This window comes from Sinohyriopsis cumingii, unplaced genomic scaffold, assembly GCF_028554795.1.
Source record: "Sinohyriopsis cumingii isolate HCF-2022 unplaced genomic scaffold, ASM2855479v2 utg002632l, whole genome shotgun sequence".
Lineage (NCBI taxonomy): Eukaryota > Metazoa > Mollusca > Bivalvia > Unionida > Unionidae > Sinohyriopsis > Sinohyriopsis cumingii.
Genome location: NW_028316262.1, coordinates 261,672 through 276,216, shown reverse-complemented (window position 1 = coordinate 276,216; position 14,545 = coordinate 261,672). Strand labels below are relative to the sequence as shown.

Sequence of the window (14,545 nt, the reverse complement as noted above, 5' to 3'; positions counted from 1 at the left end):
GTTAATCGAACATAAACGTCAAAATGAACAAGTAAACACTAATAAACCAATCAAAAGAAATACGAAATAAACGGTATTTAAATGAACAAAAAAGAACATCGAGTTGATTACTCTAACATAAAAAGAAACAACGCAACAACAGAAAAATGACAGAAACACATGCGTGTACATTACGCAACGCACAAATGCCACTGACATGCGCACTGACACACGAGAGTCAAATAACCAACTTTATCTAAAGAACAAAGGACACTCCTGTATTGTAAGGGGAGTTTACTTTGAGTGAAGAGGGCATATTTTAACATGTGACAGCCATTAAAATAAAAAACAAATGTCGCTGTGTGACTGTTAAATGAAACAGTCTTTTTGTTGCTACGCGCCATTAGCAACACAGGTGAATCTATGCGGCCGTTCACTCTGATGACCTTAGTTCCATTGATCGTCCATGGAATCGAGCATGACAACATTATCAACATCGGAAACAGCATCCTCAGCGGGCACAATTGTTTAGGAGAGCTACCAAATTAAGTAGACTGCATCGTTAGTGAGATGTTTATTTTCCATTTTTATTAACTGGTTTTCATATTTTATACCATCTTGGCACTGTGCGTGTGTGTGTGTGTGTGTGTCAGAGAGAGAGACAGAGAGAGGGGATGTTTATAAAGATGACGGTGTTGTCATCCTCATGCTATCTTTACGAAATGTATTATTAATGGTTAATTGAATTGATTGTCTAATAATGTCCGGTCCAGAGAGAAGCCTAAGGCATTGCCAATTTATATTAATTCCACGGAGAATCTTAAATTCATTACAAATTTAGATGAATCGTTGTAGTGGTTCTGGCACGCTCGTTCCTCCATATATGAAACAATGAATTCTTAGCAGTATAGTACCTTTTACAAAACAATTCAATCATGTACGAAATTAAATTACAGAAACACTATAAACAAAAGGAACAGAACTAAACTTTATTGACAACTCAGGTCTAGTAATAGAGAAACTGAAATTCCTCATCGATGTCTTTTCATCGATATCTTCGTTGTACGCAATGAACTTAAAATTATTCTACAAGGGGTAATAATGACTCAAATCTACTCAAACCACTAACTTAAATATCCAATACATTATATTTCAAGAGGAATTCGAAACACTAGAATGCCCAGATTGTATGAATGTATCTGTAAGACAAGGCATAAATTGTAATAAATCACGGAAAATGTGTTTGATAAAGGAGAGTTAATTAAAATTGCATATATCGGCAGCAACAAAGTGACATGATATTTCTAAAATTTTGCTAATTGTTTCTTTAACAAGTCTAACTCAAAATATAACAGCTCTAACTTTTGATATAAATGTTCGTAAGAAATCTACCGGTCTCTCCAATCAACATATTCAGAATGCTACGTTTTCCTTAAATTAAACTATTCATGCGAAATCACTGCGTAATAATTGTTCAATAATGGAATTTTCTGTAAAGCTCTTACATCCGTACAACGATAACGGCCAAACAGTATTATGCAGAAAAAATTCAGTGAATTAGACAGATTTTCTATACTGTTATTGAGGACAAACAGTGCGTTTTTAGCTTGTTCAGTGACTCTCCTTTTGCCGAATAAAATGAAACATCGTGTTTATAAAACAGCCGTAATCATCGCTGATAAGGCACACTATAATGAAAGTTTAATTATTTTTTTTTTTGGTAAAATAATCATAAATATGACTAGTATATGAAGCAAAGATCAGAATATCCATGGTTAGGTCAAGAAACTCTCCCTCCCTCCCGCCCCTCCTCTCTCTCTCTCTCTCTCTCTCTCTCTCTCTCTCTCTCTCTCTCAGAAGTGGTTGATGATTTAATGAATACCACCTAAAAGTACTCTCAAGCTCCGATTCCCACTCGTCTGTAATTTCAGGTAAGGAATAAAATTAATTTAAAATGGAAAATTAACATCTCATAACCAGTTAAGGCTACTTTCATTGGAAACTCTTTGAAATATCTGTCTATGTTCGTTGCTCCTGCTGTTTTTGGCACCCAAGGTTGACGATGATGCCATACTCATGGGGCGATCTTGGTATCATCAGTGGTACAAGGGTCATTGGAGTGGGCGGCATCGGCGGCCCCGATTCACCTGTGTTATTTGTTCATGGCGCGTGACAAGAAATCGGCTCATTCATTTAACAGCCATACACCGTTAGGTACATCATTTTGACTCAAAGGATACAATATTTTCCAAATATTTTGCTGTCTTGACATAATGAAAATAATTTCCCTTTACGGTGTAGGGATGGTGTCGGTTCTTTTTATAAAATGGATTATTTGACTGTCGTCTTGCGTTCATTTGTCAATAACGTTTCTGTAAAGGTGATGCACGTGCGTTTTAAATTTTTCTATTGTTACAGTATTTAATTTTCTCTTAGCTTCACCAGCTTAATTATTGTTTGTCTCATTTAAATACTGTTTATTTCGTCTTGTGTCTAATTGTTTCAATCTTATTTTTTATTTTAGTTTATTTATTATTATTTTTTTTTTTGTTTCTTTAAACATTTGTGTTCTATTAAGATTTGTTTTGGGCGTTTTTGTATATGGTTAGGTCATTTTTTTTCTTCTTGTCCAATTGTATTCATTTCATTTGACGGTTTTTGTTTGCCGTGTAGTAGTGAAGCTTGATTCATTTTATGCTATTTTGTTTCATTTGTCTGTAGTGAGTTTCAGTCGTCACCAGCTTGTTGTGTGTGATTTGTTTTATTCCGATATTTAGATTGTCTGTTTCTTTTGGGCCTCATTTGTTTTATTACGATATTTAGCGGGTCTGTTTTGTGTCTCATTTATTTTATTCCGATATTTAGTACCTCATTTATTTTATTACGATATTTAGCGGGTCTGTTTCTTTTGCGTCTCATTTGTTTTATTCAGATATTTCGAAGGTCTTTTTCATTTGTGTCTCATTTGTTTTATTACGATATTTACAGGGGTCATTTTCATTTGTGCCTCGTTTGTTTTATTCCGATATTTAGTGGGTCTGTTTCTTTTGTGCCTCATTTGTTTTATTCCGATATTTAGAGGGTCTGTTTCTTTTGTGCCTCATTTGTTTTATTCCGATATTTAGAGGGTCTGTTTCTTTTGTGCCTCATTTGTTTTATTCCGATATTTAGAGGGTCTGTTTCTTTTGTGCCTCATTTGTTTTATTCCGATATTTAGTGGGTCTGTTTCTTTTGTGCCTCATTTGTTTTATCTGAGTATTAATATTAATGCCCGACCATTAATCTTTTCATTTTATAAGCGTTCTTGTTTTATATTAGCTTTTCCTGCTTTATATGAAATTGACTTATTTCCTTATAACTTCATTTTTTGGGGGTCGCGAAAGCTGCCTGTATTAATGACCTTAATTATGATAAAAGAAACGACTTTATTATTATAATTAAACTGGATAAAGCAAAAAATATTCAGTTTAGTGTTGATTTAGTTCGAGCCGTGTTTCTTTGTCAAAATTGCTAAGACACTCCCTTGAATAACTAAATTTACAACAACCCTACATTATTTTTGCATGTCCACATTAACGAAAATAAAATATGAAGAATATATAATTTTAACATAGATATTGTTTTCATGATCTTCGACATTTTCGCGTAAATCATTTGATAATGCGATCATGTATGTATGTATGTATGTATGTATGTATGTATGTGTGTGCGTGCGTGCGTGCGTGCGTGCGTGCGTGCATGTATGTATGTATGTATGTATGTATGTATGTATGTAAAACAAATTGCTCAGAACAAAGAGCTTCAAGTTTTCTTTTCTGTATTCTTTTCAAACGATTCTTATATCTAACGCTGCAGAGAAATAATATCGGACATACGTTCTTTTAAATTTGGCTTAGGAAATAACACTTCTGAATTTGCGACTCTTTGAAACATTTCGATCTCACAATCTTATACAATTTATTATTGTATGGTATTTTCCAATATGAAATTACACGAATGTTGCATATTAACATCATCAGGCCGCATTCAGTAACCTTGACTAGTTGCTTTTTCGTGATGTAAACCATATTTGAACATCAGAATATCACTTATGAGATTTTCCCGTACTTAAATATTTTTAATTTTAGTGGGTTGTTTGGTATAAGATTAATGTTTGAAATTTGGATTATATAATAATAATAATAATAATAATAATAATCAGTGTGATTTATTATGTTCAAAATGTTCCAACGTTCGAACGTTTTTCAGATCACGACGAAAAAACTGTCATCTTCTGGGTTATAATCTTTTCCCTATGCTACGGCCAAGGTTTTTACAATTAACATCCGTGAATGATTCGTGTAATGCAGATGTATACGAAATAATAAACTGCCAACTGTAAACATTTGATAAGCGTTGAGCAAATTATTTTTAAACAGGCATACATCTGACAAAATAAAAAAAACGCCATGGAAGATATCGTTATGTATACTCAGTAGCCCATTTATCAGATAGCCTTATCACTTGAAGTATTCTAGCTTTCAACAGATTTGACGATTATTGGAGAAGAACGTGTAAGCGAAATAAGTCTACATTTGAATTTGATTAGTGAAATGTGTGCGTCTCCATATCTAGCAGACAGACGAAACTTCTTCCACACGTATTTCTTACATTTGAAGTCTTTCGATGATTATGGTGTACTTTCTTTAATCGCACCTTTGGCACAAGATACAGTGTCTGTTCAGAACTAAAACAATTTTATATCAAGTAATACACATTTGCGTCAAAACTGTTTTATAATCAATGGTAAAGCTCATTCTATATTAAGGTAGACACTACGATCAAAAATCATGAATTGTCTTTTATACATACAAGAGCATATTTCCAGTTTAAGTGCAAGGAAACACGTACAATATTGTGGCATCCGTACGACCTAAATACAGTTTTCAGCCTATAAGCAACAAATTGAGAGCTTGCATGTTGTTAGACGGTGTCTTTTATATTCGACAGGTAAGTTGTTTGAGAACGCCATTTACTCGGTGCAGAATGAACGAATTTAGCTACTAAGTTTAAGTGGAATATTCGAGACATCTTTCATGGCAGTTCAACCACCGAATATACACATTATTCTTATCTGGCATTAATCGACTCACCCAAGTTCACTTTTCTACAAAGATCTGTTCGCTGTGATAACTTGCCAGCAATGCAGTTTGATTTAACCATAATTTTTCCTAATGCTACATGATGTATCGCCTTGCTATTTATTTAATGTTTTCTTTTTGTTACCAGTTTTGAAATTTTAAATTATTTAGTTCCAGAATGAACATCCCCGACTACATAAAACGCCTGACTACATAAAACGCCTGATCAAAGCTTTCAGTATTCACCAGCAACGATTGTTGGCATAAATTGTCCAAAAAAAAGTCAAAGCAAAATATGAACATCGATACCCTGAACCCAGAGCACAAAAGTCGAAACAAGATAAAATGCATACTCAAAACCTTTTAGAGCTCTTTAAAATCACATTTGATCAAGTCTTTTTCAGGAGCTAATATCGTTTCCACCATTATATGCCAGATTAACCTGACATAAATGAAATGAAAGGTTATAGGTAACTTCTGTGTGACAGCCCTTATGAGCAGTCATGGGAAATGCATGCACTCCACAGTTCTAAAAGCGTAATAATAGTAAAGCAAAATTTCGGTCTGAATACAAAAGTGAGTTCTCTAATTGAAATCCTAATTTTGACCAGAATACCCATGGGTGCTTGCAGTGGTCAAACCGCCAAGAGCGAAATGGTCAAGAAGATGAGCTCACTTAAAGAAATCACATTTGTGCCCAGATGCTGCGCTTACCCTTACTACTCTTTCTGACAACTGCCGATGTATTATATTTGTGCTTACAATCTGAGATTATCAAATAATCGAGTCCCATGTTTCACTGTGTCCGTGAGTCAATGATGCCAACCACGTCATTAAGACATCGCTTGTCATCGTAATATTATAATCAACCTTATCTAAGAAGAAACTGCCGATCTTGTGATGGTCAGATCGGATCGATTTCATCTTGGAAGACATTTTGATTCCAAAAAAGCCGGCAAATAATGATAATGCGTGCAAACCTTCTTGACAAAAGTCATCTCCATCGCTTTTGCCCGTTTCTTTACATCTCCGTTTTGCAGTTTAATAAAAATACATTTTCTGCGCAGACCAGCAAATTCTACAAAGGAAACAGGCGAAATTTTGGTTTTACTAAATTCTTTTGACATGTCACAAATACAAATATGTATTAAGCGACATCTCTCTCTCTCTCTCTCTCTCTCTCTCTCTCTCTCATCACGAAGGACAGTGCTCTAAAAGCCTTGTTACAGACGTAGTTCATGAGCATGTATTAGAGCATTATACAGCTTGTATATGCGTCTCTCAGTGGCTCACACAAATGCTGATTATTTTTTTTAAAGTTAACCGTACAACAAAATTAAAAGTTACATTGCTAGCAACATATATAAAGAGAACTGAATAGTATGCTTTCGCAAAGATAGTGATTAATGCAATAATTGTTATACGTCGACGAGGACAGATAGCAAAAACTGAAATGAAACCATTAGAAACATGTGTTTCCAGATTTTCCAGGCGTTATCTATCTCAATATTTTTAACTTTCTTTAGTTTTACTCAGTATTGTAAATAGACATTTACAGACTCTTTCAATGAATTTCACACTCCAAACAAACGCAGCCATGGTGTGGCCTTTGATATGGTATATTTTAAAATTACAACTTGGTTGAAACCTTCCTTATCAATGCTTCCCACAGATCCCCTGTTATCATTTCTCTTCTGTTCTTTCGAGCCAAAACTGGAAAAGTGTTTCTTTGTAGAAAGGTTAGAGAACCCTTGGAACAAAATTGATTACTTACAGCTATCAAACGCATGATCTTGGAGACCTTGTGCTTTGATGTAGCGTGAAATTTGTGAAGAAAAAATGAAGTTGCATAAATTGTGAAGGAGATTGTACTGTCTTATCCTAAATGCCAGGTAGTTCATATCCTGTGCTTAGTTTTATAATTAATAGTGAACCAGGTGCAGATGATGTATCAGTGTATGCGTAGAATTTGAAAACTGCTTTGAGTCGCGTGGAAATGGACACCTACCGTCTGTTTCGGTATTAAGTTCAGGAACGATAATCAATACTAGTAATGGAGACAGTCTACTTGATACTTATCAAGTGAATACTATCATCTGAAAGTTAGTCCGAATCTATAAGCCCTTTCAACAAACAGCGGTTTCAAACCACCTCTCCCATATAATGTCATACGACAATAATAAGTAAAATATACACTTTTCCATATGCAAAAGTTTTACTTCTCCGTTTTCGTTATTGATGAGTAAGCAAAGGTTTGCTTATTTTCTTTTACGAATTTGATTGCGAAACTTCTTGCACATTGTCAGTCGCGTGCTGCCAGAGGAGGATTCAATAACAACGGTAGAAAATGTTGCTCTTAAGTAATGCAAATTTAAGATAGATTACAATGACCACATCGTGTCATTAATAAGTTAGATTATGATCAAAATACTTTATAATGATCAAATAATTGCCATCATCTTGCAATCACTTCATAGAATTTCACTGCTTCAAAACTTCCTTTACATTGGAAAGCCTATATATTTATAAATCCATTTATAAATCAGAGCTGAAAATTGAATATAATGCTGAACACAATGATAAAGCTATTAAAATCGTAGTTTAAGTGTAATTGGTTGCTTATGTTATTACTCCTGGAATACATAAGGAAAGTGAAGGAAAGTAAAAAGTCCATAAAGAAAAATGAGGAAGATGGGGAGATTAGCTATCGGAGTAAGGTTTTCGCTTTCTTGTGTGATTTTTATGTTTGCATTCAGTTCTCTGTATGACTTATTTGTAAGCAAAGTTCAAAGTCTGTTTGCTTGCTTGATACTATAGAGAAATGCCAAATTAATATTAATTTCGGTATTATGAGTTAAAACACTTGTATTCTTTATTTACAATTCGTACCAACAATTCATGTATTTTAGGAAGACCCTCCCTGCTCTTTCATTATTTTATTTGTATATTATTACAAGAGGACAAAATAAATTTTAAAAAATTAAATCATGAGACTCTGAAGAGTTAGCGCCGCAAGATATTATTTGATACGGACTTTAGCCATTCCTTTTATAATGAACATATCGATTACACATGAAAACCATGTGAATTTCATATAAAAAAGTGATTTTAATATAAAGAGGAACAATCCGTTCGTAAGAATCCACAACAGCTTTGGAATATTTCAGAATGTCTCCGAAAGACTGTATTCACCATAACTGCATTCTGGTAGACATGAACTATTTGATATGTGTCAGATTCATCATCTCTGTTGTTTTTGTGGGCTTAACGCATTTAGCACATGACAGGCTATACATGGCAGCCAGTAAAACTGATAGAGGCGGAACCCAGAACAAAACCCGGGAAGAACAACCTACCCTCTGGAAGCTTCTAGCAAGCCTTCTTACGTGCCAAATAGGCCAAGACTGAAACTGGAACTAAGGCGGACAGAGATGAGATGAATGTGATCGGTAGAGACGAGTGTTTTAGACCACTAGACCACTCCGGATAACCATCATCTCTAAGAGCAAAATTAAATCATAACTGCCCTCATGCTTTCGGCCGTAGGAATATGTATTTAGAAACATATACAGTAGCTCCCATTTTCTGATCTTGTTCTCGTTTTTTTAATATTTTTTAATGTAATGTATATAAGTCAAGTCACTGTTATGTGAACTAGTTTGTTTTAGAGCATAGTATGTCCCTCAGTGAAAATTATTATAGATGTTGGTATTCCACGGAGTTATCTCCCTTCATAATTGATCTGTTCTTTTCTTCAAGGAATTAAAAAATCTCAATTTTTCAGTACGTGTTAAAGATTGATAACAAAATATTATAGCATCACTAAATCATGATGCAAATTCAATTCCAAAAGCTTTAATAGTTTCTCAGAGCAAAACTTTAAAGTTTGAGAAGGTTGTTTTGATTTTATCTTAGCTGATATCAGTTTGTTCTAATTTAATTTATATGATTAATATAAAATATATGCGTCTACATGGCTTCAATTGCTTGCTCTTTTTATTTCTGTTGTGGGGGACGAAGTAGTACATTGGAATTGTCTTTTAACTGATGGGGTACTGGCCTTCAGATTGAAATGCACACTACTCCACCTGAAGTTTTGATACTAGCAGGGAACGAAGTAGTTTACCGGAACTGTCTTTTAACTGATGGGGTACTGGCTTCAACATTTTTGTCTAAGGTAAGTCGAACACACGTTCTCTTGTCAATTTTCTTTTCTTTTCTCTTTTTATTGAAAATTCCTTTATTATAGGCTACATGTTCATTTCGGAAACAAAATTCCTTCGTGGTTTTACTCCCTTCAAATATCTATGTTTATTAGTTTTTCTTGGTATTTTTCTGTGTGTTATTCCCAAGCATAAACCCCAAATCCAAACTAAATGCTTACAATCTATAATGTACGATCACACATTGGCGTATTGATTGAATGTTAGCCACTACTTAAGGGAGGAAAGCAATTTGTTTATGTTACAGAAGGGATGGGACATGTTCACATGCATGTTTTTCTTTGGGGGGTGGGGGGATGTAAGTGTGATACTGATTATTGACAATGTAACAGTCGTGACTGGATAACTCTTACAGTTGTCCAGTTCTAAAGTACTGTAAAGTACATGGTTATTTCCCTTATCAAACTGAACCTCTAACATTGCTTTCAGTAACAAAGTGTGACGCGTATGCTGAAGTGGGATAAAGGTATATTTCAGGGGTGCACAACCTTTTCCGGCCAAGGGTCAGAATGCGTTTCCTAAGACCACTGGAGAGCCGCAAACACTAATTTCTTTAATATAATTACTGTTCACGGGCCAGATTTCTGTGTTGTTTTAATTTGCCATGAGGGCAAGACAGAACACATTCGCGGGCCGGGGGTTGGGTACCCCTGGTATATTTATTTCACCAAACGTTACCATGAAGGTCCATGGAAAAACAATGGGAACGGTGACACCACAAAATCTATGGCTTACCCTAAGTTTTACAGACTCTATCTAACACGGCAGAGAACAGGGGTCTCAAACACGCGGCCCCCAAAGCCGTATCCTGTGGCCCGCAAAATTATTGGCATCACAAGTTGTCATGAGAAATAACAAAGGTGGTGGGGCCCTAGGGCCATCGAAAATGCCTTCATGCAGCCCTCAGGGTGGTTTGAGTTTGAGACCCCTGGTTTAGAACAAGTACTTTTTTCATTTTGTCCATCATATTATTTGCAATGATTTGTTATAGAATGATATTCGGTCATACACACGCGCGCACACGCACGTGTGTGTGCTGCTTTTCTTCGATTAAAATCTTTCGTCTGCATTAGAGACGTCGTTCAAAATTACTGCGATAACTCATGGCCCACGCCCATTGGTTTATAAATGTAAATAAACGATGTAAACTATACATATTAACACATTCGGCAAGCACTGACGCCGACACATAGATGCATATACGAACTGGTGACATTGTACTTTTCGTAAGTCCCTAACGGCAATATATACAACAATAACGATGTGAAAAAAGGATTCCAAATATAACTGGTTATCGATTCTTTCTTCTTGTCCAAAGGTTTCAGATTATGAACTATTATAATAATTCAAATGCTTTCCATATTGAGAGCCACACAGTAGGCGCACATCAATCATGTTTTAAGACCAGTGGTATTTAAATGGGCGATCGTCACCGAACAGTGCAGATGACAGATCCTGGTGATTTTGTCAAGCGACTCCATGACAGCCTCAGTAAGTACGAGGGTACAGTGGCCGCTCATTCAAGGTCAGCTCTTTTCTCTGGATTCCACTTTTTCATTGACCACACACCACCACACTATGTCAACATTTAAGCTGCCAAAGCTGTTCATGTGTTGTCCAGAATACTTCATATGATGGACGTAGAATAATATGTTGATTCAATCTTTGTACATCTTATGGAGTATTCAGACAAGGCACTTGTATGCGTCACATTCAATTACATTTTGATTTCTGATATAGAGTCATAGAAAAATACCAGATACCAAATCCGCTGATTGTAAAATTGCTCAATAAACGTTATATGAAGCTAATTTAAGGTGCAAAGCGAATGTGTCAAATACCATAATTCATGAACTTTACTTGTTTTGTGTAGTGAAGGAAAAAGTTATATATAATACAAGGTTCCTTTGTACATGTCTCCATGGTTACTTAATGGACAAGAGAATGCATACAATCATGGATTAATTTTAAAATTTATCAAGAAATGAAATGCTATTCAAATTTTAGATAGTACATGTCAATATAAAATTATTAAGTTGAGAAAGTTGATAACCCATTATCACCCTACTCTTTCAATGAATTTATAATCTGAGTGACATTGTGGTCTAAGGCGCTAGCCTTTGCCAATCACTGCCGTCTAACCCCGAAACAGATATAATGACCGCCACGTATCATGTGTAAAATGGCTAATTCGTGGACCATAAACTTAAACTGTGATAACCCTTGAATATTTAAAGAATCGAAAGCCCATAAACCTTTACTGAATTTATAGCCCATAAACCTTTACTGAATTTATAGCCCATAAACTTTGAATTTAAAGCCCATCATCTTGGACTTAGTTAATACCTCTTACCTTGTTTCTGAATTACTAAACATCTTACAGTTTCATTGATAAATTGAACCATTTTAAGATTAAGAAGCTGTATACTATGGATGTTATACGTATTGCCATACAATACGTTTATGCATAAAATAACTTAAACATTTTGCATGTTCTGAGTGGGTGACGAATATGTTTCGTCTCGTGGAGAAAACTACCGACTTTTTCGCCCACACGATGAAATATATCCGGTATTCACTCGGTGCAATCAAACATCCACTTTGTTCATTTATTGTAATACAAACTTAACCAATTATATTATTTCTCTTACAAAAATGCCCTTATGTATTAGAGATGTCGCCTATCTGTGTGCATTACGTAACTTGAAACGTTGAATAGGCCGGAGACTGCTTTTCTGTCTGGACATTATCAAATACATTTTGGTCAATGTTGACTACTTTATACTTTAGGTACGAAAATGACTAGGAACACAGGGGATATATAAAAAAGAATGTTAAAACGAATAGACTCGTGCTGAATAAAAACAATTGATACATTTCATACCGCGATATATTTTGTAGCCGTGGCATTGCGAGTGCTGAAAGATAATACATTCAAAGGCTAATAGTTATTTAAGATATTATTAAGCCTGTGAGAAAAGGAAAAGATGCTAAGTATGTCACACACACACACACACACACACACACACACTTAACAAAACCTCTCAACAATAATTCAATATTATTGCAAAATAAATCTCAAACAATACGATAAAACCAATAGATTTGTTCCAGACTCCAAATGCAGATACATGTATTATAAATCGTGATTCTGTGAAACTGCATAATTAATTTCATGTAAATCTAAAAGAAAGACTACTTATAAAATGAAGACACGTCATGTTTAAAATGTATGGTTAGCGAAAAACCCAACAACAAATGTGACCCAAGATAAACTACTTCCTAGACGATATTTTGGTCATTTTGCAATCAAAAGGATCTATTGTAGTACTTACCCCCCGTTGGCAAAGGCCAGCGTTCAAGTCTTTGATAACACTCTCTTTTTAGAGCATCGAAGAGCTGTTGCAGTCTGGCGTGCAAATTTGTTCTAGGAGGCTCTGTCATTGTTCCACTCAAATTGGACATTGATGTTTTATTCAGATTTTCCATTTCCATTATAACGAGGTGGTGTAGACCAGGTTGCTGTAAGCACTGACTGTTCTCAATACTGTTGTAGAAAAAAATAACACGATATTCTAAAGATCGTACATGTGGTCCAAAATTTTCACCTAACGCTGTGTTGCACAATATTGTCAGGTGTAAACTTTAATGAACAAAATGTATCGAAGTTTCACGTGCAGAGAAGCTATTTCCATACGAGTTATGTTATGTGCACGCTCGTGAAAGGCCGTTAACTATGATTAATGACTAACTCAATCATTTTTTTCGGCTATTTATGACCAAAACTCCTTTTTATGTAATGTTTTGGATTTGAGAGATGATATCGGGTTTTTGTTGAAGCCTTTCAATATTGTTTTACGTATCCTTTTACATCTATTGTGTTATTTATTTCAGACATAGGTGTTGATTTTCATCGCGAATCAATCCACAGACAGTGTTAGATTATCAGTCTTAAATAAATAATTAATCAGGTTGTGATGGTGTTGCTAATTTCTTTCCTTTATTACTAGCTGCAGAAAATCCTGGCAAAGTTTTTGCTGAATGTATGGAGGATCCATACAACAAGTCAACGTAAGCAGTCGATAAGCCGTCAGATACGAATGACCTTTGTGGTGACCCTGATAACACCGCTGTGCTAACACAATCCTGTTTTTAATCGATTCAGCTAACGGCGAATGCTTTAGAAAGTTTAGAATATATTCGTCCTAATTCAGCTGTTGACATGAAGAAAAAAAAAGAAAATAAAGAATATATCTTTAGTTTTAAACAACACTGCAAATCGCTCGTTGGGCCATGCTTAATGATTCTATTTTACGGAGAGGTAACACAAATCGTTGTTTTTAGTACTAGAAGATGTGTCTACCATCAATCGCTTTGTGAAAATTGCTTTTGAAAATGAAATAGAGAAAAGTGAACTCAAACTATGTAGATATATTTATGAAATCTCTCTATAGGGAATATTTTAATTTTTCAGGAGTGAAAAGCACAATTCTCAGCTTCAGTTTGTTTGACCCATCCTGCAACTAACTGTGATGACCTGGTATTTTCCATTTTTTATTACTAAGTAGTAGTTTACATTTTGTGTTACTAAGTGGTGATTTCCATTTTGTATTACTAAGTGGTGATTTCCATTTTGTATTACTAAGTATTAATTTCCATTTTGTATTGCTGATTGGTAATCTCCATTTCGCATTACTAAGTAGTAATTTCCATGTTGTATTACTCATTATTAATTTCCATTTTGTACTGCTAATTGGTAATTTCCATTTTGTATTGCTAATTGGTAATTTCCATTTTGTATTGCTAATTGGTAATCTCCATTTTGTATTACTAAGTAGTAATTTCCATTTAGTATTACTAAGTGGTATTTTCCATTTTGTATTACTAAGTGGTATTTTCCTTTTTGTATTACTAAGTAGTAGCTTCCATCTAGTATTACTAAGTGGTACTTTCCAGGCTAAGCAAAACAATCATCAGTTCAAGATGAAGTCACGCATTTGTTGACTTGAAACTAAATAAGACAGTGTGATATTGTTTCATGAACGCTTGGTTCACAAAATTGTTACGGTTACGCATATATTACGCGCATAATATTCCACGCTGGAATACTTTGAATAAAGTAAATTGGAATACCTTATGCATCACACACACACACACACACACACACACACACACACATATATATATATATATATATATATATATATATATATATATATATAT

The 14,545-nt window shown here is 34.7% G+C and overlaps 1 protein-coding gene across 4 annotated transcripts in view; it reads right to left on the bottom strand.

Annotated features, from left to right (window-relative positions):
• Nucleotides 1-14,545, bottom strand: part of LOC149770137 (calcitonin receptor-like) — an 80,238-nt gene that overhangs the window by 29,531 nt on the left and 36,162 nt on the right. For 3 of the 4 annotated variants that reach the window (XM_089949341.1, XM_089949342.1, XM_089949340.1), the window contains exon 2: nucleotides 12,658-12,869. The exons of the other annotated variant lie outside the window; for it this stretch is intronic. In XM_089949341.1, coding sequence (XP_089805467.1) covers nucleotides 12,658-12,817 — 160 coding nt within the window. In that variant the 5' untranslated portion in view covers nucleotides 12,818-12,869. The remainder of the gene's footprint in view (nucleotides 1-12,657; nucleotides 12,870-14,545) is intronic. 4 annotated transcript variants of the gene reach the window in all.